This window comes from Abramis brama, assembly GCF_963993115.1.
Source record: "Abramis brama genome assembly, chromosome: 10".
Lineage (NCBI taxonomy): Eukaryota > Metazoa > Chordata > Actinopteri > Cypriniformes > Leuciscidae > Abramis > Abramis brama.
The window spans coordinates 33,002,247-33,026,966 of NC_139972.1; the positions used below are offsets into that span (position 1 = coordinate 33,002,247).

At 37.1% G+C, this 24,720-nt stretch overlaps 2 protein-coding genes across 3 annotated transcripts in view; both read right to left on the minus strand.

Annotated features, from left to right (window-relative positions):
- The window catches only part of atp1b3b (ATPase Na+/K+ transporting subunit beta 3b), a 29,499-nt gene extending 8,980 nt beyond the window's left edge, over nucleotides 1-20,519 (minus strand). The window contains exons 1-3 of the mRNA XM_084126752.1: nucleotides 20,052-20,519; nucleotides 5,881-6,009; nucleotides 4,276-4,374 (exon numbers count right to left, since the gene is read on the minus strand). Of these exons, the coding sequence (XP_083982878.1) occupies nucleotides 4,276-4,374; nucleotides 5,881-6,009; nucleotides 20,052-20,157 (334 nt within the window). The 5' untranslated portion in view covers nucleotides 20,158-20,519. The remainder of the gene's footprint in view (nucleotides 1-4,275; nucleotides 4,375-5,880; nucleotides 6,010-20,051) is intronic.
- Nucleotides 20,520-22,402: 1,883 nt separating this feature from the next.
- tfdp2 (transcription factor Dp-2) overlaps nucleotides 22,403-24,720 on the minus strand; it is a 49,937-nt gene continuing 47,619 nt past the window's right edge. For both annotated transcript variants that reach the window (XM_084126749.1, XM_084126750.1), the window contains 2 exons: nucleotides 23,411-23,453; nucleotides 22,403-23,316 (listed from right to left, as the gene is read on the minus strand). In XM_084126749.1, the coding sequence (XP_083982875.1) occupies nucleotides 23,199-23,316; nucleotides 23,411-23,453 (161 nt within the window). In that variant the 3' untranslated portion in view covers nucleotides 22,403-23,198. The remainder of the gene's footprint in view (nucleotides 23,317-23,410; nucleotides 23,454-24,720) is intronic.

A 24,720-nucleotide genomic window follows, 5' to 3' on the forward strand; every position in this document is an offset into this window, starting at 1 on the left:
TAAAATAAGATCATTTATTAATTGTAATACCTCATTCGTGGTGTATAGGTTGGAGTGTCCAGGCTGTTTCTATATAGGGATGACTACAAGAAAACTAAAGACCAGATTAGCAGAGCACAAAAATGCAATTAGAGTCTGCAACCCATTATACCCCATGGCCCTACATTATAGAGATGCAAATCATGGTAGTCCAAGTACATTAAAAATTACCGGCATTGAACATATCCCGAAATCAATCAGGGGAGGAGATAGGGCTAATAGGTTGTTACAGAGAGAGCCTTTCTGGATTTATACATTGAAAGCAACTACATTTCCAGGCTTAAACGGAGAGCTAGACTTTATACCATTTCTGTAATGAATTTTTTTTTCTTTTTCTCTCTTGGAAAAATAGTTACACTGCAAATTATCTGATGTATACAACATAATACAAATAATCATAGTTGTCTTTAGCACCCAGTAGGCATCACATTTGATGTGGAAAGAACTTTATGACTGTTAAAAGTATGTTCTATATGGTAATGAAATCCAGACATACTACATCCGCCATGTTTGCTTTTTCATATGACCAGAACTCCTCTCCTTTGTGCTAAAGGGATAGTAAAATGTCCATCAGATGCACAGTTCAGAATCTCGCCAGAAGAAGGAGGTTTTCTAAATACTATAAACTTCTATGAATACTCATGTCAAACATACTACTCATTTACCCTGAACTATATTAGTAGGGAAGTAGGCATATTCGAATGCAGGGCATGTTTTACACAGCCGTTTCTGCACATATTTTCGAAACAGGGTTCAAACTTATTGAATTTAACCACGGACCTGGGTCCTGCTCATCTCGACTAAAATTACAGTTGTGGATTTCCAAAAGAGTATACAAGTTGGAATTGCGTCTTCAAGAGGTGATCTTTGCACTTTTAGCAAGCAAGATAATTGAACATAGCATCAGACAAACCACTGAACCATGATTTGCTATTGCTATTGCAATCATTGTGATAATATGGTTAAGACTGATGTGTTTAGAGATGTAACCTCTGGTTCTGAATTGAAAATAAGATCATTTATTAATTGTAATACCTCATTCGTGGTGTATAGGTTGGAGTGTCCAGGCTGTTTCTATATAGGGATGACTACAAGAAAACTAAAGACCAGATTAGCAGAGCACAAAAATGCAATTAGAGTCTGCAACCCATTATACCCCATGGCCCTACATTATAGAGATGCGAATCATGGAAGTCCAAGTACATTAAAAATTACTGGCATTGAACATATCCCGAAATCAATCAGGGGAGGAGATAGGGCTAATAGGTTGTTACAGAGAGAGCCTTTCTGGATTTATACATTGAAAGCAACTACATTTCCAGGCTTAAACGGAGAGCTAGACTTTATACCATTTCTGTAATGAATATTTTTATTTTTATTTTCTCTCTTGGAAAAATAGTTACACTGCAAATTATCTGATGTATACATTTATCAGGTGGATGTATTTTGACCTGTGTTACTTGATTCATATAAGGAGGTGATTCATTGAGTAGGTATAATATTGATTTGTGTTTTTTGAATTGTGTGCTGTGTTAATGTTTTTGATGGTTTTTTATTTTATTTTATTTTTCTTTGTTTGTTTTTTGTTTTTCTCTCATGCTTTATATGCATGATGATATTTTCATGATCTATTACTTTTGTGTGAGATGTTTTTTTGTTTTTTTTCTCTCCCTTCGAGTTGCTTTACACAGAGTGACCAGGTGTTTCTAATTTGAGTAATTAGCTGTTGTTAAATGAACTGAGACGTTGTTTGTTGTACACACCCTGATGAAGGCATGTAGCCGCAACGCGTAGGTGTACTTCTCACCAATTTTTTAAAATAAGCCAGGAATGAAATAAAGGCTTTTTAACTTTTTTCACTAACATTCGAGTGCCTTGGAATTCTTGTCTTCAGTGGTAGGTGTATTTAGGGATGGACAAGTGTTTTATCGGACAAGAATGTCTAAATGCCTCTGAGCAGCAGATGATGTCATTTATATTTCTGGTCCATTTTCCCAGAGTAGAAACATTTTAAATGAGTGTATCTCCTAAAACTAACATCTAGATAACCTTAAAACTAATTGACTTAAAGCCACAAGACTCCAATTTTGATTGCATGGGGTCCTTAATTAAATGAGTCACTCATGACTGCTGCATCTGATCATTAGTGATCTATTTAATTAAGACTTTGGCTGCATGTCCGAAAGCTGAAAAATGCTGCCTCCAGCCATGGTCACACTAGACTATGAGCATGCGAAATTTCTTTGGACACTGCAATGGTCGTGATATGACGTCATGGTCTGCAGAGTCTCATTTATAAACATGAACTTATAACAAATAGTAATAAACTGAAAATGTATTTATTTATTTTTTATCTACTCGACTTTACTGCAAAAATATTGTTGAATTAATTCAACCAAAAGGTCACCCCGTGATGCATCAATCTTTTACTTGTCACACGTCTTCACATGATGCGAATTCACGGCTCAGAGTTCACCAAACTTGAACTTTTGATCGCAGAAAAATACAAAACTTTTTGCATGAGCTTGCGTTTGTGGCCTGACGCATTCGCATGTGTATGAATGGAAGTCAATGGAACGAAAAATGTAGTGTGAACACCCCTTTCGGAGCAAGGTAGGAAGGCATCAAGGCATGTCCAAATCCAATGTTAGCTTCACTTCCTGTCTCCTGAGATACCTTCATCTGATTGAAGACCGCATAGATGTATCCTTCACTGCCTTGAATATCCCACAATCCTGTGCTTTCAATTATGTGACAGTTGAACTAAAAAAAAAAAAGATGGTGTCTGAAAGTCGCGGTTGGTGGACAGCATGTGTGTAAATGTACGTTTTTGACCAACGTTTTCCACTTTTACTTTTAGAAATTACCATCGTGGAAATTAAATATTTGCTTGGTTGTCACCAAAGTTCACTCTATTTTGTTGTAGATCATTAAACTGTTATTCTGCCTCAGAAGTCTGTCCGAAATCGGTTTCGTGAGGTACCTTCATGCACAAACACTGCCTACAAAGTCATTGCCTGATAAGGCAGTGAGGCAACAAGTCAGCTGCCAACGTTTCCGGATGCAGCCTTTAAGTTCTACGTCCTCAAGTGGGGTGGTGATCGCATACAGCTGAGAACAATTTGTGCAAATTCAAGCAGTGGGAGTATTACGAAGATCGCATTCAAACCATCCAGACAGAGGCTACACAAGGGGGACATTATCTGAGAGGTTTATGTATTGAGAGAAGCAACTCAAAAGAAATTGAAAACATTTCACTATTTAGGCCACTCCCTAATATACCTTTTATATTATGATGGATTTTAAGTCCTCTTATTGTCTTGCAAAATATCTGACTACACCACCTCCTCCTGATTACTGAAAGATTATGTGTATTTTCAGTTAAATCATGTGTGTTTGGGTTAAGATTGTTGAAGGGCGACATGCTAACATCGCTGCTGAAGGACTGCTACACTACAAACCTTCAATAAATTCTTCTCCCCACAAGAACTCTGATCAAGCTTACGTATTTTATGTATTGGAGAAATCTAATACATTGGCGAGCCACCCAAACCACTGCTCGGCCAAATACAGCAAAATCGATCAATTTAAGCGTAGCCGTAGTCCCAAATATGACCTTGATGAGCAATAGTGTAACAAAAACATGTTAGTAAAAATGTCATTATTTTATCTAAAATCTGGCTCTATTAACAATATCCTCCTAATATGATTTGTTACAAACATTTATTTTATCCACCCATTGCCTGCCATACATGGATAATGTTGGCTGGTTCTGAACAGAGTCGGAGTCTTGATCTTGTGCTTTCTCTCCGCTTCACAAGACTACTGGCTCTGAACAGCTTCTTACAGAAGACTGACCTGCTTAGTGCAGTAACCATGTCAAAGCATTCAAATGGACAGCCTGGTTCTTGGACTAGCTGGAACTGGACTTCGAAAGGTCTAGTTTTGCTCTGGGTTTAGGTGTTATGAGATCTAGTTTGGTCTGGGTCTTAAATGGTCTAGGTATTGGGGAGGCCTGATAATGGTCACGGTCTTAGGAGGTCTGTTACTGGTTTGGGTTTTAGGCAGTCTGGTACTGGTCTGAGTCTCAGAGGATATGGTCTTGACTCCAACTCTGGTTCTTAAATGGGGGGGTTAAAGTATCCTCTGATTTATCTGGTTGGGTTCAGGTGGTGCTATGTTCAGTATCACTTTATACCTTTACAAGGCAAATATGTCGAGAGCGTTGATACTCACGCTGCAGGAACGACTCCAGGTGCTGCACATACTTGCTGTATTCCTGGGGAATGGATCGGTTAAATCCAATTTCCAAGGACCTCGGCCTAATCATCAGCCCTGAGGACAAAATATGCCATGCAGATAAACATCATACAAATTTAATGCAGATTAGAGCACATATATGTGCCCAATACATTGATTCAATATGTGCATTTTTAAAGTGTTGACACATCTGCAATACTTTGTCGGATTCCCTTCCCTTTTTACCTCCATGACTTTTCAAATATGTTTTCAGTTAATGCCAATTTCTAGCCAACAATTACTAATAATGATATTCACTAAGACATTTTAGAAGGGAGTTTAAGGATAATTATTTCCACTACTACTATAAATTCCATGTGGGAATTTAAGACTTATGTCTTAAAAATATGTCCATATAAAAATATGACAGCATAATATGCTTTCAAAATGGTGCAAACCTTCAAAAGACATCTGACTGTATGTGTGCTCATTGGGAAATGTATATGATTATTGTATCAGAACACCTCCGATTCGTAATCAATGCGCATTTGTGATCATTAACACTCAAAATCTTGCTTGGAACATTCAATGCACTGATAATTGGAGACACTAAACTGCAACTTGTCTGAAATGTCGTCCAACTGTGTCTGTACTGAGAACATTCTGTTACTAAAAGATCTCGTGAAAGGTGGGGGGAGCTGACGAAAAAAAAAGATCAGTGGGAGGAATACATTGACACTTGGGGAAGGATGAATGATAGCGAGCGAGAGTGTCTCACTTGCCGGGTTTAATGGCGCTCATAATTGAGAAAGAGGATGGATTTGGAGCACTCATCACAACCACTGTACACAAGTGTGTGGGGGCTGTACAGCGTACAACCGTGTGTGTGTGTGTGTGAGAGTGGGAGGCTAATGGATGATGTGTAACACTGCTGAGACTGGTGTTGTGTGTTCTGACTGTAATAGAGGAAATGATAAAAATAGCACTGAATAAATCACACCAGCTAAATGGCACCTCTAATGCAAGTTCTGTCTTTTCCGTTACTTTCAATGTCAACATTTGTGTATATAGAAGGATTTATAAATCTCAAGTCACTTCAGAACCAGTAACTACGTGAGAAGATCAATAAGTCTTAGAATGTGTTATTAATCCACTGAAATATTTCAAGTATGATCACACATTTATTTAGCCTACCTGTATAAATAGTGCAGTATATAATATAAATGTACTACTACTACCAGAGAGAGAGAGAGAGAGAGAGAGAGAGAGAGAGAGAGGCTTTTTTGAAGTAAATGCAATGTTAGGTGACAAGCTGTGTTATTGACATCTTTCTGTGGTTGAAACACTGATTGATTGACTACATGGAGACATATTGCATTTTGGAAAGTTGTTCTGTTTCGTATTTATTTTGCAAGAAAACGGTGCGCCTTGCTAAAATTACGTACAATATTCAATGCGACATACTACCGTTTGAAAAATGTATTGCTGCATCTTGTTGAATTTCAGTTTACAATTTCTATTGATTTGTACCGCTTTACATAATACATACATTTCCAAAGGGGCGCAACAAAGAATAGTACCTTAATGTTGTGGGATTGTTACCTGGATTGGCCACTCGGTCCCTGTATTTGGGAGTGTGATCGTCCAGCGTCTGTAGCATCACCCACAAGGTGAGACTGAACATCCCAGCCAGGAAGCCATAGAAGACCAGATAAAAGAGCAATATAAGACCTGCAGAGAGAAGAAATACACTTTCAAACATGGCAGAATGGTCACAATTTCTTTTCCAAACCTATAAAGTACTGGGAATTTGTTCCCATAACTCTTCCATGTAGCGTCACAGACCAAGCCCACTTGGAGCAACCGGTGGTTAGCACAAGCACAGAATATTTTAAGAGTGTGTCATCTGGAAAGCATCACATTTTATTTACGAGCGTGTGATAAACGTTGTAAAAAGAGTGGATTCACAAACATTCTGAGTCATAAACCGAGCAAAACGTCAGTTACTCTAGCGTCCAACCGGAGCTGAGGAATAAGCAGGAAAGAGCCTGTGCGTTTGAGAAGTTCAGAAGTTCACACGCTCATATGATGGCTTGGTGGTCTGAAACTAGTAGAAGAACAACAGTGTGGATTAAACTAGTTCTGGCAGTTTTCACTTCCATGCAGTGCAACTAGAAAAGGACATGTCAGAACAGAAGGGAGGGGGGTGTTTACCGTGCAATAGTAAAACGAGGAATGTAACAGCTGAATGCTTTAGAGAAAGGCCAAACATATCTGCTCATTGTCAACAAGTGGAAGTGGAAAGATAATGAATGGTGGTTAATCTTGGAGAATCATGTAAAGGGAGATTGGCACCAAAGAATGGTCAGGTCATATTTCTCGTCAAATCAATGGGAAGAATATTTACACGAAGAAAATGAAGCATACTTTTGCACAATTAAGGACTCTGCCATTGTGACTTTCTTCAAAACAACAGACGGGAGCGGATGTCTGGATCGAACTACTGGTGTGGCTTTGGGGTAAAAATATTTGCTAAATATGTATATATTATAAATATGAATGAATCATAATTTGTTTGCAATTTAAAAAAATGATTGTTTTTGGACACTTGAAAAAAAAATATTCACACAAGACCTGTACGATAAATCACTTAAAGATCATGATCTCGATTCAAACACTCACGCAATCTTATTCCTAAATGACAACAGTTGTCATGTATAGTTATGAAATGACTTCACAAACAGTATACTTATTTAAGCGTTACATTAATTTAGATTATCACAGAAGTACTAGGATTACAGTTTATAGTTCGGATACAAGTCCTGATGTCTATGGAAGCGATCAAAAGACAATCACCTTTTGAAAGTAAAGTGACGCTTCAAAAAAAGATTGTATCGGTTACATTGTTACGCCAGTAGGTGGCGACTGTTAATAAAATGTATTTGTCATTGAATCATTCATTCAAGAGATTCGTTAAAAAAACGCATGATTCATTCAGTAATGAAACAAGTTATCAAGTTACAAATTATCTTTATGAATAAATCATTGAATCATTCATTGAATTAAAAAATGGTTTTAATTCATTCAAATTAGCATTTTTTTAAGACTGCAGCAATTAACAATTTGTCCTTTTGAACCTAGTAAATTGTATGTTATTTTTTTTTAGTTGTCTATTAAATTGTGGGATAATCGCAATCTCTATTTAAAAAAAAAAAAAAGTGTTTCTTAATTCTACAAATTACTTTAATGCAAAAAGTCTGTATAATTAGTTTAATGAGATGCAATGAGAATCATGATGTGCAGAAACAAGTACAAGCACTACAACTACAACAAATAAACATACTTAAAATTACCTATTTTATTTTGGATTAAAATAGGCTACGGGAAACTTGAGTGATATTAAAGAAAATATCATGAAATTGTAAAAAAAAAATAAAAAAAAATAAAAAAAAATAAAAAATAAAAAAATACTCTTGATTCTGGTGTGACGTTTATTTTTTTTTACATTTGCCTAGATATTGAAACTAAATGGACTGTTGAATTATTGAAAAGTAAAAAAAAAAGGGCCAGCAATCCATTTGTGACAAATTAAGCACAACAATTGTGGGACTTGATGACTCCATCTCTCCCACTTACAAACATACCGGTAGTAATGACTAACTACAGCCCGAGAGACCGTCTACAGCAGAGGCTTCAGGGGGCGGTGAAACAAGGGCTAAAGACTTCAGAGAAATCAACATGTTCACATATAATGTAAAAAAAAAAAAAAAAAAAAAACCCACACCGTATAAAAAGTACATATAGACCGGCCAAGACAGAATCTGAATGACTTTGTTGCATTTTCTGGGCTAATTTTGAGGGAAAATCTGCATAATCCTGTAAAATGGATTTAAACGTGCTCAAATATATTTAATAGAGCTAAACACTTACAGTATTGTTTGCTGAAAGCATTAATAAATTAGCCAAAATCTATAATAAAACGCACATTAAAGAGGCACAGCATCTGTAGAACTTTATGAATTATGCGTGTTCTAATCCTGTGGAAATCTTTGCCACATTTTGTGGCTTCAGATTCAATGTGGACATATAGAATTACATAAAAGATAATCACTTAAGAAAAAAAGAAAAAAATCACTTAAGAAAAGGCGGGACAGACCAGTGTTATTTTAGTATTACTGAAAAATATTAATTTTAAATATTACTAAATTATAATTCATTTTCTGCATTTTTGTTTGTTGTTTAAATGAAAATAATTCATTTTTATTACTTTTATATTTATTTTTATTATTACTTTTAGTTATTTTACTACAAGTTAAACTTGATGAGAAATGTTTCTTTGCCAACTAGCTGAAATAAAATGTAAGAATTTTAATATATTTAACATTAACAATAATACATTTAAAATTAAATATTTCAATTTACATTTATTTTAGTCAACTTTAATAACGCTGCTGCAGACTTAATGCAACCCTTACAAAAGAGTACTGTGGTGATAGTAGGGTACAGTATTAATGGCATTTCAATACAAACAATAGTACGGTTTAAATACCATTTAAAATACCACAGTATATAAATATGTACTCAAAGGTACTTCAAGGAATGCCATGCAAAATGCCCAAAATTCCACAGTGGTGCCCCGTCCAAACGACCCAAACATGGAAACACTATGGTATTTGTAGGTATACAGAGAATAACACGGGGTGTCTGAGGTAAGGGAACATAAATACTATTTGAAGAAAAGTAAAGAAATATAAATAGCGAGAGTAAAAGGATAAAAGAGGGGAAGCAAAGGACAGTGTGTATAAGAGCGTGAGAGAGAAGCTCAGTTTAATTATAGATGCATTTCTTCTTTGTAGATGTCTCTGAGGTAGACTCTTACTATAAATAGCATCTGGGGGAGGACAGTTTAGTGATGGCACAGCACTGGCCTAAGGAAATGCGCGTGCACACACACACACACACTTGCGCTTTCTGCTGTCTCTCATAATACTCCACTGGTGAAGAATTGAAAATTCTATATTAGGACTGATGAAACGACGCTCATTTATTCGCCTGGATAATAAGGCAATAAAAATGCATTTCATAAATATATAGAAATATAGCCTATAGAGGTGTTTTTTAATATGTTTCTAATTCCCAAATTATGATGATTATTTTTAAGATTATAGATAATACAACAGTCTTGATTTTACAGTTGTGGTCAGAATGATTGGCAGCGCTGGTAAATATGATCAAAGACGGCTGTAAAAATAAAATCTGCATTGTTTATACTTTTGATTTTTCATTCAATTTTTTTTTTTTGCAAAACTCCAACCTTTTATTGAAGTAAGTGAATTGAAAGTGCAAAAAAAAATTAATCACATTATGAAATGTTTTTCTCCAAAACACGTTGGCCATAATTATTGGCACCCTTTTATTAATTGTTGCCTTTTTGCAACCTCTGTTTTCTCCTATGCCTGATAAGTTTGGAGAACACCCGACAAGAGATCAGTAGGGCTGGGACGGTATGGATTTTTTTCTTACCGCGGGTTGAAAAGCAAGAAATTCCCGCGGTATAGCGGTAAACTGCTTTAAAAAAAAAAAAAAAAAAAAAAAATCATAATGTGATTTCCCCCCCACTTTCAATTCATTTACTTCAATCAAAGGTTAGAGTTTTGTGAGTTTTTTGAATGAAAGATCAAAAGGATAAACAATGCAGATTTATTTTTAAAAGCTTCACTAAGATAATAAAATTCTTTAAAAAATTTTTAAAAAAAGTTGATTGGCACAATTTATTATTTCTTTAATTATGTAAAAAAAGCCTCCACTGCATAATTCATATTTGAAAAATGTCTTGATGGTCTGATTTGGCAAGGTCAATTAGTCTCTTAATCTCAGATAATTTGACCAATTTTATGACAAGGAAAGGTTAGTTGTAAAATGTCATGTGGTATTACTGCCCTAGAGTTGAGAATTAATAATTTATATTTTTCAAAATCTTTTTAGCTTGAAAATACATAAAAATTATTTGAAAATAATTTTGTACATAGGTTTAAATTATATTTTGCCCTTTCCCTTGATAGTTACATCACATGACATTTTTTAGAGACATTAAGTTTAAATGTTTGTTAATTTTTCTCATTATTATGGACACTTTTGTGTCATTGACCAATAAATAAAAAATATAGGCTGCTTCAAATACTCATCAATGAATGGTTTATCCAAAAATGAAGTGTGAAATCATTTACATTAACATTATTTCTTATAGGTGGACCACAAGTTGAGTTATTCTGCAAAATAACTTTGTCTCTGTGTCAGAGTGAAAGTGAATGGGGACAGAGACTGTTGAGCTTCAAAACAGATGAAAAAAGAACTGTTAAAGTATAATAAAACATCATGAATAGACCCATTGATGGATTGAGAGATTTTTCCAAATAATTTTAAGCTCCATTAAAGAAAAAAATTAAGAAAAATCTGACATATTTGGAATGGATTGTGAAGGTGAAGGCAAATGAAGGCTGTTTATTCTGGACAGGGTGCCAATGAAAATAATACATTACTTGTATGTGACACCTAAAAAGACTTCCCCTGTCATAAAACACCTGTACACTGGTACAATATGTTGGCTAGTTTCAGGAATGGGCGTTATAAGAGATATTAAGTGGTCTTGGCCTTCATTAGATTTCCATTTGGCAGATATTACCCCAACATACGGCTGGGATGCTGTATGTTTCTGAACTTTGACCAGAAGCTGATGTGGGAAGGCTGAGGAGGAAGAGATGAGCAAGAGCGAGAGAGAGCGAGAGAGAGCGAGAGTGAGAGAGAGCGAGAGTGAGAGAGAGAGAGAGAGAGAGAGCGAGCGAGCGAGCGAGAGAGAGAGAGAGAGAGAGAGAGAGAGAGAGAGAGAGAGAGAGAGAGCGAGAGAGAGAGAGCGAGCGAGAGAGCGAGAGCGAGCGAGAGAGCGAGCGAGAGTGAGAGAGAGAGAGAGAGTGAGAGAGAGCGAGAGAGAGAGAGAGAGAGAGCGAGAGAGAGAGAGAGAGAGAGAATTTTTACACTCCTTTATTAACACATTCTTCTTTTACAATTCCAACTCCTATTTAAAAATATAAACCATTTACAAAACATTTACAACTAGACAACTAGACTCCTCCTCAGTCAGAAGGCATATCAATACCAGAGCATGATGACTGAGAACAGTAGCCAGTCATTGCTGTCAGGAAGCCACTCAGCTCATCACCATTTCACTCTTACACTTCAACCTATATCACTGCATCTCTGTCTATGCTCTCGCTAATGCCTCTTAGGTTTAGATCTGATCTCACCGGGTCAATACTGGCACAACAACTGACATGCCTTCAACACAACAGATCCACTACTAGAGTGTCTGTGCGATTCTGTGGGCAGGAAACTTTCACCACTAACAAAATAGCAAAAAAGGAATGATGAAAACAATGTTTGAATTTTAACTGAATGGCGTTTAATTCTTAATTCTTCATTACATTTCAACATTATTATTTAAATTGTACTAGAGTTGTCAAAAGTACCAACTTCGGTACTGAAATTAAAAATGTGATACCAGCATTTTGAGTGCTGTTGAAAGGTTTCTTAAACACATCTGGTACACGTGCTCAACATGCATATCCCTGATTGGCCATTGTGTTGAGGCGCTCAACATATATGTTTGTGATTGGCCATTGTGTTGAGGCGCTCAACATATATGTTTGTGATTGGCCATTGTGTTGAGGCGCTCAACATTTATGTTGAGCATGTGAACACAATGGCCAATCATAGACATATATGTTGAGCGTATGAACACAATGGCCAATCATAGACACATATGTTGAGCGTGTGAACACAATGGCCAATCAGACACATATGTTGAGCGTGTGAACACAATGGCCAATCACAGACATACATGTTGAGCATGTGAACACAATGGCCAATCATAGACACATATGTTGAGCGTGTGAACACAATGGCCAATCATAGACACATATGTTGAGCATGTGAACACAATGGCCAATCAGACACATATGTTGAGCGTGTGAACACAATGGCCAATCAGGAGTTTAAAAATCCGATCAACAGCGATCAAAAAGCTAGAGGGAAATACAGGTAGTGTCACATTTTTCAATTTCAGTACCATCTTGGTACCTTGTTTCTGGCACCAAGACATTGGCAGCAGATACTTTAAGTATCTAAGGGTACGTTTACAAGACAACGATATGCTTAAAACGGAGAAGTTTTTCCTTTGAGTTTTCCACGTACAGACGACACCACTGTCAAAACGATCCCCATTCACACGGATCCGTGAAAACGACTAAACACACTGTATTCTGCTGCCAGGCCATTAGATGGCGATGAAACTCTATAAACTGAACACGTAATATCATCTTCAGGCACCCAAAACGCTGTTTTTCATGTAAATAAATGGCCAAAACACATAAAAAGTTGTACGTTTTTAATTGAAAACGGTGTCGTGTAAACAGCCCCTGTGGCTCAAATGCATTTTTACAAGATAGTTTTAAACTAGATGCACATCTTTAAAAAAAAAAAAAAAAAAAAAAAAAAATTATATATATATATATATATATATATATATATATATATATATATATATATATATATATATATATATATATATATATATATATATATATATATATATATATATAATACATGCATAACTCAAAAAAGGGCAATATGGCCATCTTTTTTTTTTACAATTTCAAAGCATCAAAAAAATAATGAATGTAGATGTTAAAGTATTGTAATGTTCTCTATTAGTGACTTGTTTATCCCTGTCTGATGAATTGGAATGTTACTTGTTACCGAATTCCTTGATCAGCACGTTAATTAAAGCACAGCCACTAAAAATATCTATGTAACGTAAAATGTAGATGTAAGGCAAAAATCTAGTCAATAGTAATCAACTGTCTAATTTGGGGCAGGACTGAAACAGGTCGTAAACAGGAAATAAAAGAAAGAGATGGAGATACGGAGAGAAGAGATGCCCAGAGTGAATGAATGAGACACAGTAAGATCCACAATGAAAGACAGGAGACAATAAAAGCCCACAAGACAAGTCTTTATCAGTGGCTTCTTATAGCTGTTGAGAAACCCAAGCCTCCGAAGAACCAGATACTCGTCCTCCTCCAGTGCCGAGGAATGCTGGGATAAAAATACTTCTCTGCAGCCGGCCGGCCGGGGGGGTGAGGGTGTGTGCCGTCACACCAGGGTGCAGAACGGTGGTGTCGTGGGGGTAATTTAGGGTACCGTACTGAGACTGTGAGCACCACCCATAAGCGTCTGTTTTCTGTAAGTGGACATGCTTGAGCTGCATATTACACCATTAACTAGCCTATGGCACGGGTGGGCCAATGATCACATAAACCTGCACTGTAAGGAAAAGACAACCTGTACCCGGATTAAAAAACAGTGCGGGACAGAAGAGCCTAGATGAGCTGTAGGATTGTATCATGAAGGATTATCACAGATTTCATTTCTCAACTCCGAGACAATATGAAAATCATTAGAAATATGAAGATTAAATAGTGTTATGATACTGTACCATTAAATACAATTTATTTGTATTTACTAGAGCTCTCAATTGATTAAAATATTAACCTGCATAATTGTCACCGTTAAAGTGTCATGAAACTCTCGTTTTAGCACTGATGATTCACAACTCAGATTTGCAAAAAGTGTTCTTGAAATGGGACTGTAAAAGCCCTGATATATTCACAGAGAAGTGCTTTTTATTCTTCGCTTGGGGGGTAAAACGAATTTAGAAATACCTGAGGAACGTTATACTGTTAAAAACATCCCGACACCACCCAAACCAACATTGTGGCTTTTCTTCTCAACAGCAAAAAATAAATAAGTGACAGCAGTGAGAAAACAGCAGTGAATAAAGCATCTGATCATAGCAATGTGGATATGTTTGAACTAGCTCTGAAATTCACCACTCAAGTAAAGTCACGTCACATTTATTTATCTAGCACTTATTTATATAGAAAAGATTTTCAGAAAGTTCAATTCGGCAAGCTGTTTTGACTCCCGAAACAGACCCGATTTTGACCTGATTTTGTTTGAAATTACGTCACACCAGTCCGGTCTTTGATTTCGTATATATGAGCCTTGAAGGGTTATTTTACCCAAAAATGTAATTTGTCATTATTTACTCACCCTCATGTCGTTCCAAACCCGTCTTTTTTGATAAACTTTTCGCACACAAAAAGTATTCTCGTCACCTCATAACTTTAAGGTTGAACCAATGGAGACACATGGACTATTTTAACGATATCTTAACTACCTTTCTGGGCCTTGAAAGTGGTCGTTGCATTGCCATCTATGGAGGGGTCAGAAAGCTCTCGGATTTCATCAAAAAGATCTTAATTTGCGTTACGAAAATGAACGAAGGTCTTACGGGTTTGGAATGTTGAGGGTGAGTAATTAATGACAGAATTTTCATTTTTAGGTGAACTAACCCTTTAAAGCTGTGGAAAAGTGGGAATGCAGAGTGTGGGAACACACTTTTTATACAGTCAAATGAATATTGAATTTAAACAGAATTTTGGAAAGAATTATTATTATTATTATTATTATTTTCAAATGGTTCAAAGAAATCCATTCTGCAAACTTATTTGACACATCAACTTCAGTAAATCCATAGCTGGAGATCAAGTGTACTCCTAAAAGCCCAAAAAATAAAAAAATCTTTTAACAGAAATTTGCTTATAAAAAGTTGTCTTTATCTTCCAGGAAACATGATCAAAAAATATTGATGACTCAACCAGCACTCTTGGGCACATCCAAATTTCTAACCAATCGAATGCTTGCAGAATAAGTATGTTGCTCCCCCGGCTAGCAATAGCAAGTAACAAACGGCTGAGGTGTAAATTTAAGGCTACCGCCCATCCAAAAAAGCAGCACTTTGATATATTCCAGCCCAGTTTCCTGTTTCAATAGGAAATACATCAACACAAGAAGGTAGGCCAAACAGTGCTAAAACCATTTCACAGAAATTCCTCACACCACCCATCGCCAACTGCATTTCGGTGTGAGGCACGTTTTACTCCAGAGCGCGATCAACAGGGGTAAGCGTAACACAGCGTGGCCAGCTTGGCTCTAGAGAAGAGTGGCAGATCACCCAGTGATGGTGAGAGGAAGCGGCCCGAGAGAACAGCTGAGACTCCCAGTATGACTTTCCTTCCTGCCAGAATCCCTCCTCCGGGCAAAACACAGACAGCTACATTCCCTCAGGCTAGTGCTAATTCAGTCACGTGATCATGGTAGTGGCATCAGCTACACTTTCTCTCTTCTCATTAGTAGCACTGAAAATGTATTGGTGTAAAATAATCTGGGCATGAAAGATGAGTTTTTAATTTTCTGAAGTAAACGTACCACTACGTTGCTAATGTTGTCGATGGTTGCCGGGGTGTTGCAGTGCGGTTGCTAGGTTTTTCTGGATGGTTGCTAGGTCATTCAGGCCAAAGTTTAATACTTACTGTAGAGGTTAGGGGTTTGTTGACATCCCTAATATTAAGTGTGAGCAACTGAAATGTGAAAGTGATTATGACACCATAACATAATCGTCAAGTTGACCTAAACTTACTGCACATTTGAAGTGAACAATTTTTAATCAATGACTTCTAAAATGCTACAGTGTAGTAAATAAGAGAAAGTGTAAAAATATACCCTAGAGATAATTCTAATGGGTTTCCAACTTCATCCAATCAAGCGAGGAAAGACACCAAATCTCACCCGTCATTTGGCATGAGGGAAAATGGAGACAAGCCAGATATTGGGAAAGGGATTTTATCACCAAGAGTTAAAGGGATAGTTCACCCAAATAAGAAAAATCTTATCATTTACTCAATCTCATGCCGTTCCAAACTTGTATGTTGTTATTTTTAGCACTACAGGGATAAATTATGAAAGTATTTTATGACATTCTTCTCAATACAGCACCAATAACCACGTCTATCAACCGTAACAATTCTCCGTAAGTCTTCTGAAGACTGATGATAGTGAAGAACAGAAAGGAATTTACTGAAATAATTCACCCCTAAATTAAACATCTATCATCATGTACTCTCCCTTATGTTGTACGAAACCGTTTTCTGTGGAACACAAGAGGAGATTTTAAAGAATGTCCCATATAGTGAAAGTCAACTGGGTCAATTTGGACCCCAATACTCTTCAAAATATCTTCTTTTTGTTCCTCAGAAGAAACAAATGCATATAATTTTGTGATTACTGGTACATGAGGGTGAGTAAATGAGTTTATAATGCCTTAAAGTTATTCATTTCTTCCCCTCAGCTGAATCTTTGAAATCTGTGCAACACATTAAGATTAAAAAATGGCTTGGCAATGCAATATACCAAATTTGACATCAATGTTCAAAACATTAAAAGCTAGCGTCAGCCCTAGAGTCCACACAGCAGACATGCTTACCACAGCTTATCCACATTATAACTTAATTCAATCAAATATATTTGCCAGAATAAGAGCATAAAGTACAATTGAAATGACAAGAACGCTTTTCCTTTTTAGCGAACTATTCTTTTAACCTAATTCATGAAGGGTGAAATGGCTCATGAAATCACCATTTTCCCCAATTTAAAATGTGAATGAAAAGCCACCGTTGTGCAGTTCCTCAATTACTACGTTGTGAATCTCAAGCCAAACATGCTTGAACACACACACACTCAAGGCCGTGTTAACGGGGCGAACAAGACCAGGACGTTTCATTGATGAAATGCAGAAAATAGGTCATTGTTGCATATGAAAGCATCACTGCCACATGGTTGGTCTCCTGATGGAGAACAACGTTCCCTTTCATCAGTATGAACTGTCTGTGGTAAACGTATCCTGAGATCCTACCAGCCCAGCTCCAGGCTCATCATACCGCATCGCCACAAATCCCAGAAGCTGTGGACAGATTAGCGTGATCGCTAACCCAAGCAAGGTCAACATTAGATTGGGAAGCGTTAATCTGGGCTAATCCAAACGGACATGCATCAGGGTGCAGATGTCTCGCTGAGCCGGACCCATCCATTAACTCAAGCCTGATCCTTTTATCTCTTCACTACCCATCACTCTCGCTCTCCTTCCCATCCCATGGGAAAAGTAAAAGCAGCCCAGGAATCAAAACGGTTTCTCTTATGTGTACATTTTTTTCAATTACTTAGTTGTGGACAGGTCGCTCTGAGACCCAAACACTACAACCGTGTTTGCAACCACAACCACTGAAGAAAAAAAAAAAAAAAAAAAAAAAAAAAAAAGAAGGTAGAATCATTTCATTTGGTTTTATTTTGGAGATTTTTTATGGGATGCACCCTCTCTCATGGACTCAATTCATAGACTAGGCCTACACTATAAAAAAAAAGTTCTAACTGCTTTCAGTTGTCTATTTGTCCTGCCCAACATTTTTTTTACAGTATTATACAGTATTTGTATTTAGATATACAATTTAAAATGATTACTGTTACACTTATGTTTTAATATTATTAAATGTTTTTTTTACACATTTTCTTTTTCATCAAATACTACTTTTTAATTGCAAAGCAGGAAATGATAGTACTTCCAATTAGACGGGAACTTCATAAATTCCCATAAAAATAAAAATCTGAAAAACAATGGCATCCATGGAAAAACATTACTAATTTGTAATTTTTAAACCCATTTTTACTGGCACTAGCAAGATTATTACAAGTCATTCTTGCAATTTTGACAAAACTATGTTAGCCGTTTCAACCTAGAGGGCAAGTTGACAAGCAGAATTCACAACCAAATTTTCAGAAAAAAGCATGATGTGCAAGGCATAGTTGCATGTAAATTATACAAATCCAACATGTGAACTACAAGCTATCATTAACCCATCAACCACTCTAGAAACTGAAACCAGCATGGGTTGAACGCTAATACAGGCAGTTCTCATGAAAACGTGAACACAGGCCGAGAAGAAAAAGCCCAGGTAAGCAGAATGACCAGGCCTCATTATGTAAAGCAATCCCAAGATCCATTAAAGCTGCAAGCACTGACGGACCATGAATAAAGATCTGCATAACACGTCATATTCCTCAAGGCTGGAGATCGTTTTCATTTAAGTTACATTGATTTCTTTCAAGAGGCCTATTGGTTCAGGAGCCTGCGGAGAGCCAGTTTGACCTTGAGAGGAAAGCAGGGAGGAAGACGGGGAGGAGGGGCTGAACGCGAGCTCATGCATCACATCAAGAAACACCCATCCCAGCAAAGGAGAGGTACTGCAGAGTTTAGCATCACGAACACCGCCGACTGATCGATTGACCGAGGCGCATAACTACAAGAAAATAGTTTCATGCAAAGCTGGTTACTAAGCAACTGGGTATTTAAGACATTGCTCCCCACCCCCACCGATAATTATGGACACTTTACAGCTTTGAGGAGAATATACATGCAAACTGGACTGCAAAACAAGCCCTGAACATTCCTGAATATCTAAATGCTCTCAAATAAGAGAACAGAAAGCTTTTTCTCCTCAACCTCCCTCGGTGAACCAATTGTGTCAAGGGATGTGGAAATTTCCTCTCATCCTCTCAAGCAAAGGCTGTGAACCACAGCAAAGGTAATTTGCATATTGAATGAATGCGGATGCTACGTCACCACGGCGTGAATGATTGACAGCCGAAACGTTCCAAGCGAATGCGCTCGCTGATACTCGCTCGCCGAATATCGCTGCGACTAATCGCAATATTTCCAATGAAAGGATACTTTTTTTTCGCGTGTGCGATGGTATTCCATTCCATGTTTGTGTGAGGGGGATTTCTCAAATTTAGTTAAACTATAAAACTACAGACGTTAAATTAACCCGTAGGAGAGGTTTACTTGAGGCACAGTGAGTTTGGAGCCGTCATTCATCGAGTTACGAATAACAGACACGTAGCCTATTAAATTTTAGCATACAAATTATTCTCTCAACGCATGATTTCACAGCTAATGTGACATGCAGGCCTAATGTAGAGAGCGCAGTGATGACATTAAGGAAAGCTATTCATAGACCTCGAGCCTCAAGTGAATCTGCGGGATACAAACGCGGAGGAATATCTGCCATGCTGTTAAATTAAAACCCGATTAATCACGGAAATCCGCTATGTTTGACGACCGATTCATCCCGTCAATGAAGCAATGTTTTGATTTAGCAACAGTATTAAGTAATTATGGTACGGTAATATTCTTATACTGGAGTAAGTGGAATCATATGTAGGCTTAAGATTTAAAGTCAAGCATTTAGGCTACTACTAAACGCCTTCTATAAAGCTTTTTTAACAGGATATGTTTTAGCTGACTTCAGGTTTCTATAAAGAGGAGTCGTAGAATATGCGATCGATTGCCAGCGCTTTTATGTATGCATCTCGGGTTATGACACATGGATATATGGTCTAAATTAACAGTTTTAAATGGTTAGATTAGTATGTGGCTTGAGATTTATGCATCTCAATGAAATCTAATGCATGATGAGCTGCACATGCTGACACATTGTAACGGACTGTAAAGGTAGGCTAGAGCACAGAGCCATAAAGCTCAGGTCGCTGGGTTACAAATGTGTTTGAGAATCATTATCAATGCAACAGAGCTTTGCATTAGGAGCAGTTCAGTCAAGAACAGTGTGTGTAGCCGTTTAATGGCACATTATGCGTGAAACAATACCTCAACCATAGGTAGATCATATTTTTGGTGTCTGAACATTAGTTTTAAAGGCGTGCAATTGACACTTGTCAACACAAAACCCCCCAAAACGATTACTTACCCCAACTGCTCGCAGTGCGCCCGATGAATTCCCCCGTCCTTGGGTTGTAGATAAAATCTTTCCAACTCGACTGTTTCTCGTCAGCTTTCTCCTCTTTGTTGGACATGGTGTGAACAAGATGAATAAACCAGTTTGAGAACGGTAGATGAAGACAGATCTAAAGAAGCGTTGATTCGGGCTTGCCTCCTTCGCGTTGTGAAATAAAGGTGTGCGGTGTTTCCACGAGGCTCGAGACTGCAGTGCGTCCGCTCGAGCTCTTCACTGGCAGCGTTTGAACTGCGCTTGACGCGCATGCGCGGTAGAGCCGCGCCGCATTTACAGGAGCCGCATGAAGCGCGTTCAACATCATTTGTAAAAGGTTTACCGAAACGCCTCGTGGTTTGCAAACTGCGCTGCATAGAAAACGTCCACTGAAACCTTCATAGGGAGCCTGGGGCCAGTTATTACACTTTTTTTCCCCCTGTGACTAATTCACAGGTTCGGAATGAGTCAGTTGTTTTGTAGGTATTTTGACTCGACAAAAAGGTGTAGAGCATTTCCGCCGGGGTAAGTTGTCACAATAAGTAAATACCACTTTCTTAAAACATGAAAATAGATCTAGTTTGTCGTCCAATTTAGTTAATGGTTTTCAGCTAAAATTGAAAAAGTAAAACTATACATTATTAGAATGTAAAATAGGCCCACAAAAATACCAAATGTATTGGATTTTTTTTTTTCAGGTAGCCTAATTCTAACTCTAATACAAAAAGAAAAACTTTAACTTTGACTCAACACCTTATTGCTACTCAGATGCTCTTACAAATGCTCATTATGATAATTCTAGGATAATGAATCATTATTATTTTTTTAAATAAAACAATGTGTGATGTACGTATATTTGGCTTGAGAATGATGTCTGATCTGAGTTATCCTTTATGGAACACTTTCTCATTATTTTGTTTTTGATGTAATACAGGTTTGGAATAACACGAGGGTGAGTAAATGATGACACAAAAAAACAAAAACAAAAAAACTATCCCTTTAAGATATTTCTGATATGCAATTACATAAAATAATTAAATTCCATAATTCCAATAACTAAACGTTTTTTACTCACAAAAAGCAAATTCTACCTAATAAAATATAAAATTGTATATAAATCTTAATGTATATGAATTTGTTTCCATGACTTTTCCAGGTCTTGAAATCACACTTTTATAATCCCCACGTACAAAATATGCAGGTTGTCCAAGATAATGAGATATTTTTTATTATTTTTTTTTAAATAAAAATGACAATTGTTAAGCCAACAAATTACAACTAGTAGTGTGATTTCAGATTACATCTTGTTTCATAGATTTTTTTTAGCTTATTTTAACCTTTTTTTTCTCTTTTTAAAAAAAAATGATTTTATGCCATCTTGCTGCCCCCTAGTGGGTCCTGTCCTGTTCAACTGGTTAAAAACCACTGCTTTATATATTTTTTGCAAAATCCATTAGATCATCCTCTCTTCCTCATAAAAATATTGATTTCATTTCCAGTTTAAAGGGGCTTTATGTATAATTCAGCTCATTAGCGACACTGGTGGCCGTTAAGTGAACTGCAGACAGCAACTTCCTGCTTGTGCTCACGTTACTTACTAAAGCCTGAATGTGATTCAAGGCAAAGTTCTTTTCCGCTCTTTGCTTAGAAGTAAAACATTTGAAATGCCTTTGTAGCGAACATCCCAACACCGCCCACCCTGTTGAGAGCAACGTTTGATGAATATGTGCTGCACCTTACCTCTGAATAACAAATTGATTATATTTGAGACAGACTATATAGATGTCTGTGAGACTATAGTTTGAATCAATCTCTTTTCTTTGCATGACACATTGATATTACAGTACTGAATGGCTCTTTCATTATTATCCTGAACATTGTACAAGCATTCGTATCACACGTCACTGAACGGAAGAGAGGCTCGCGGAGCGTGCAAACGTCACATCCTTTTGATTTTCCTTCACATAAAAATCAGTCTTCAGGCTTTCATGGAGAACCTAGGAAGTCGGGGAAGATCTCGTTTTTTTTCTTCGTTTTTTCGTTACACACATTGGCAGTACAAAAAAGTGATTAATATGAACATTCTTACATATAGCCCCTTTAAGGAGATGTCCAGTGCAGTTATACTACTGTATTTCAAGAATACTTAAAATCTGTTAAATAGCCTGTACAGTACCTTTTTTTTTTTACCCTTCACATTTAAATGACATTGCTGCTGAAATGATTTACATTTCTGAATATCAAGGTTTAATAACTTGTATTTTTAATAATACCATATTATGGTTTTGAAGTATTCAGTTTTTTTTTCCTAGACAACACCACACCAGAGGTAAACAAAATTATATGTTTATATATGTATACATGTACATACACTTACATTTGCAAACCAAAATTCATATCAGTTCTGTTGAGTTGGTTTAAAATGCCGACCTGAGTGGATCAGGGCTGTTTCATTTATACCGGCCACTCTCAAATCCAACAAAAATGTGTTTTTAATCACTCACAACAAGACTAAATCTCCCAAAATGCAACATTCACACAGCTTGAGGCAACGAGCTGCAAGCTATCCGAACCCAGAACGGCAGATGACCTTCAACTATTGTGATGAATGACAAGGAATAAACTATACAACATGACAAAAATCACACTGAATCAACCTATAAAAAGAACATTTTTCCATTTTTGTTTTCATGTAAAGTCCTTCCAGTCGGCGAACGGATCAGGACGCTGCTTTCCGATCCCCACGGAGAAGAAAATAAAGCGGCACTAGCCCACTGGACTACGCAGATACTGTCATATTCAAATATGACCGAAATAAATACACGTTTGGAAAGAATTTGAAAGTCCTCCGGATGGGAAGCAGAGACTGGAAGTACACCGAGATGACCGAGGCATCTGTTAAACTTCACTTAATCGCTCCCTCTAAGGCCTGACCTGTGTCTCTCTAGCCTGAACAGCACCACAGAAGTACAGTTAATCGTTTCCCCTGGAGCCAAAGACTACTGGCGTTTTGTAGCCAAACTGGGAAAGAGGAAGAAACAGAATGTGAGGGAAGCTAAACATATGGTAATATAGAGAGGAGTGGCAGCTTATTTCCTGTGTAGCGTTCCGCTCGGGAATCCTGCGTCACTCCGGGGAAGAGGGGTTGTCATCGTCTTCGTCCTCGTCGTCCTCTTCCTCGTTGAAGGAGCTGGGCGTCTGTCCGCGGGACTCTGAGGTGTGTGAAGGGGCAGTGCTGCTGCGACTGTGGACGGAGAGAGAGACAGAGATCATGTTATCTACTGTAAATGATGGTGGCCTGGATGTGTGGAGACACTGTGCTGGTCAACATACGGTACCTTGTGAGGCTGAGAGGGGTTCTGTTGGAGTTTCTGGCCATGTCTGTTGGGACAGAACCACACGTTTATTTAGACATTATAAGTCAAACACAAGAACCCTATTATAAAGACAGCATCTCAACAGGCGTGTCACTTTACTTTCACCGAACAGGAAGGAAGTCTGTGGCTGAAGTATAAAGCGGTGACTGATGCTTTAAAAAAAAAAAAAAAAGAAAAAAAAAAAAACCCCACAACATCGTACCAATTACAATTGAGGAAAAATGGTCCACGAAACGTGTCAATGTCTTGTGAATAATTTCATTAAAAATATAATTAATGTTGTTGTCCCCGTGACAAAGAAATTATTTAGCTGCTTTTCTCATTTGCAGCAAACCGTCTTATTTTGTTCCATATATTTTAGTTTTTTATATTTGATTTATATGTTTTATATTTTTGAGACGGTAACTTTTTCTCAGCTGACTGTCTCTGATTTACCTGAAATATATTTATATAATGATTTATATCAACTATTTTTACATTAATCCTATAAAGCCTGACATGAAATAAAAAAAAGTTTTAGAGGAGCTAATATAAAAAAAGTCTGAATTTTATTTTTGAAATGGAAGAGTTTATTGATCCTGATCTCGTGTGGTCATCTTTCAGCTGGAAAAACAGAAGCGTTTGGAAAGAATCCGACAGAAAAGAGCCCAGCTAGAGGAGCTAATATTACAGGTTTGTACCACACCTGTTTGTGTTTGTTTGTGTGTGTGTGTGTGAGGTTTTGGTAGGGAAGCTTTCCGACCTCGCAGCAAAAATTCCAAACAGCACTACATCATCATACAATCATCTGTAGAAAATGAATTTAACGATTCCCATTCTGATTCCACTTAGCGATTCTGGTACTTTAACACTTAACTCTTCATTTATCCATCCATTTTAGTACTTAGCGATTCTGGTGCTTTAACACTTAACTCTTCATTTATCCATCCATTTTAGTACTTAATTGATCCTGACCAATAAATAAATAAATATATACACACACACATACACATATACATACATATATACAGTGAGGAAAATAAGTATTTGAACACCCTGCTATTTTGCAAGTTCTCCCACTTAGAAATCATGGAGGGGTCTGAAATTGTCATCGTAGGTGCATGTCCACTGTGAGAGACATAATCTAAAAAAAAAAATCCAGAAATCACAAATGTATGATTTTTTTAACTATTTATTTGTATGATACAGCTGCAAATAAGTATTTGAACACCTGAGAAAATCAATGTTAATATTTGATACAGTAGCCTTTGTTTGCAATTACAGAGGTCAAA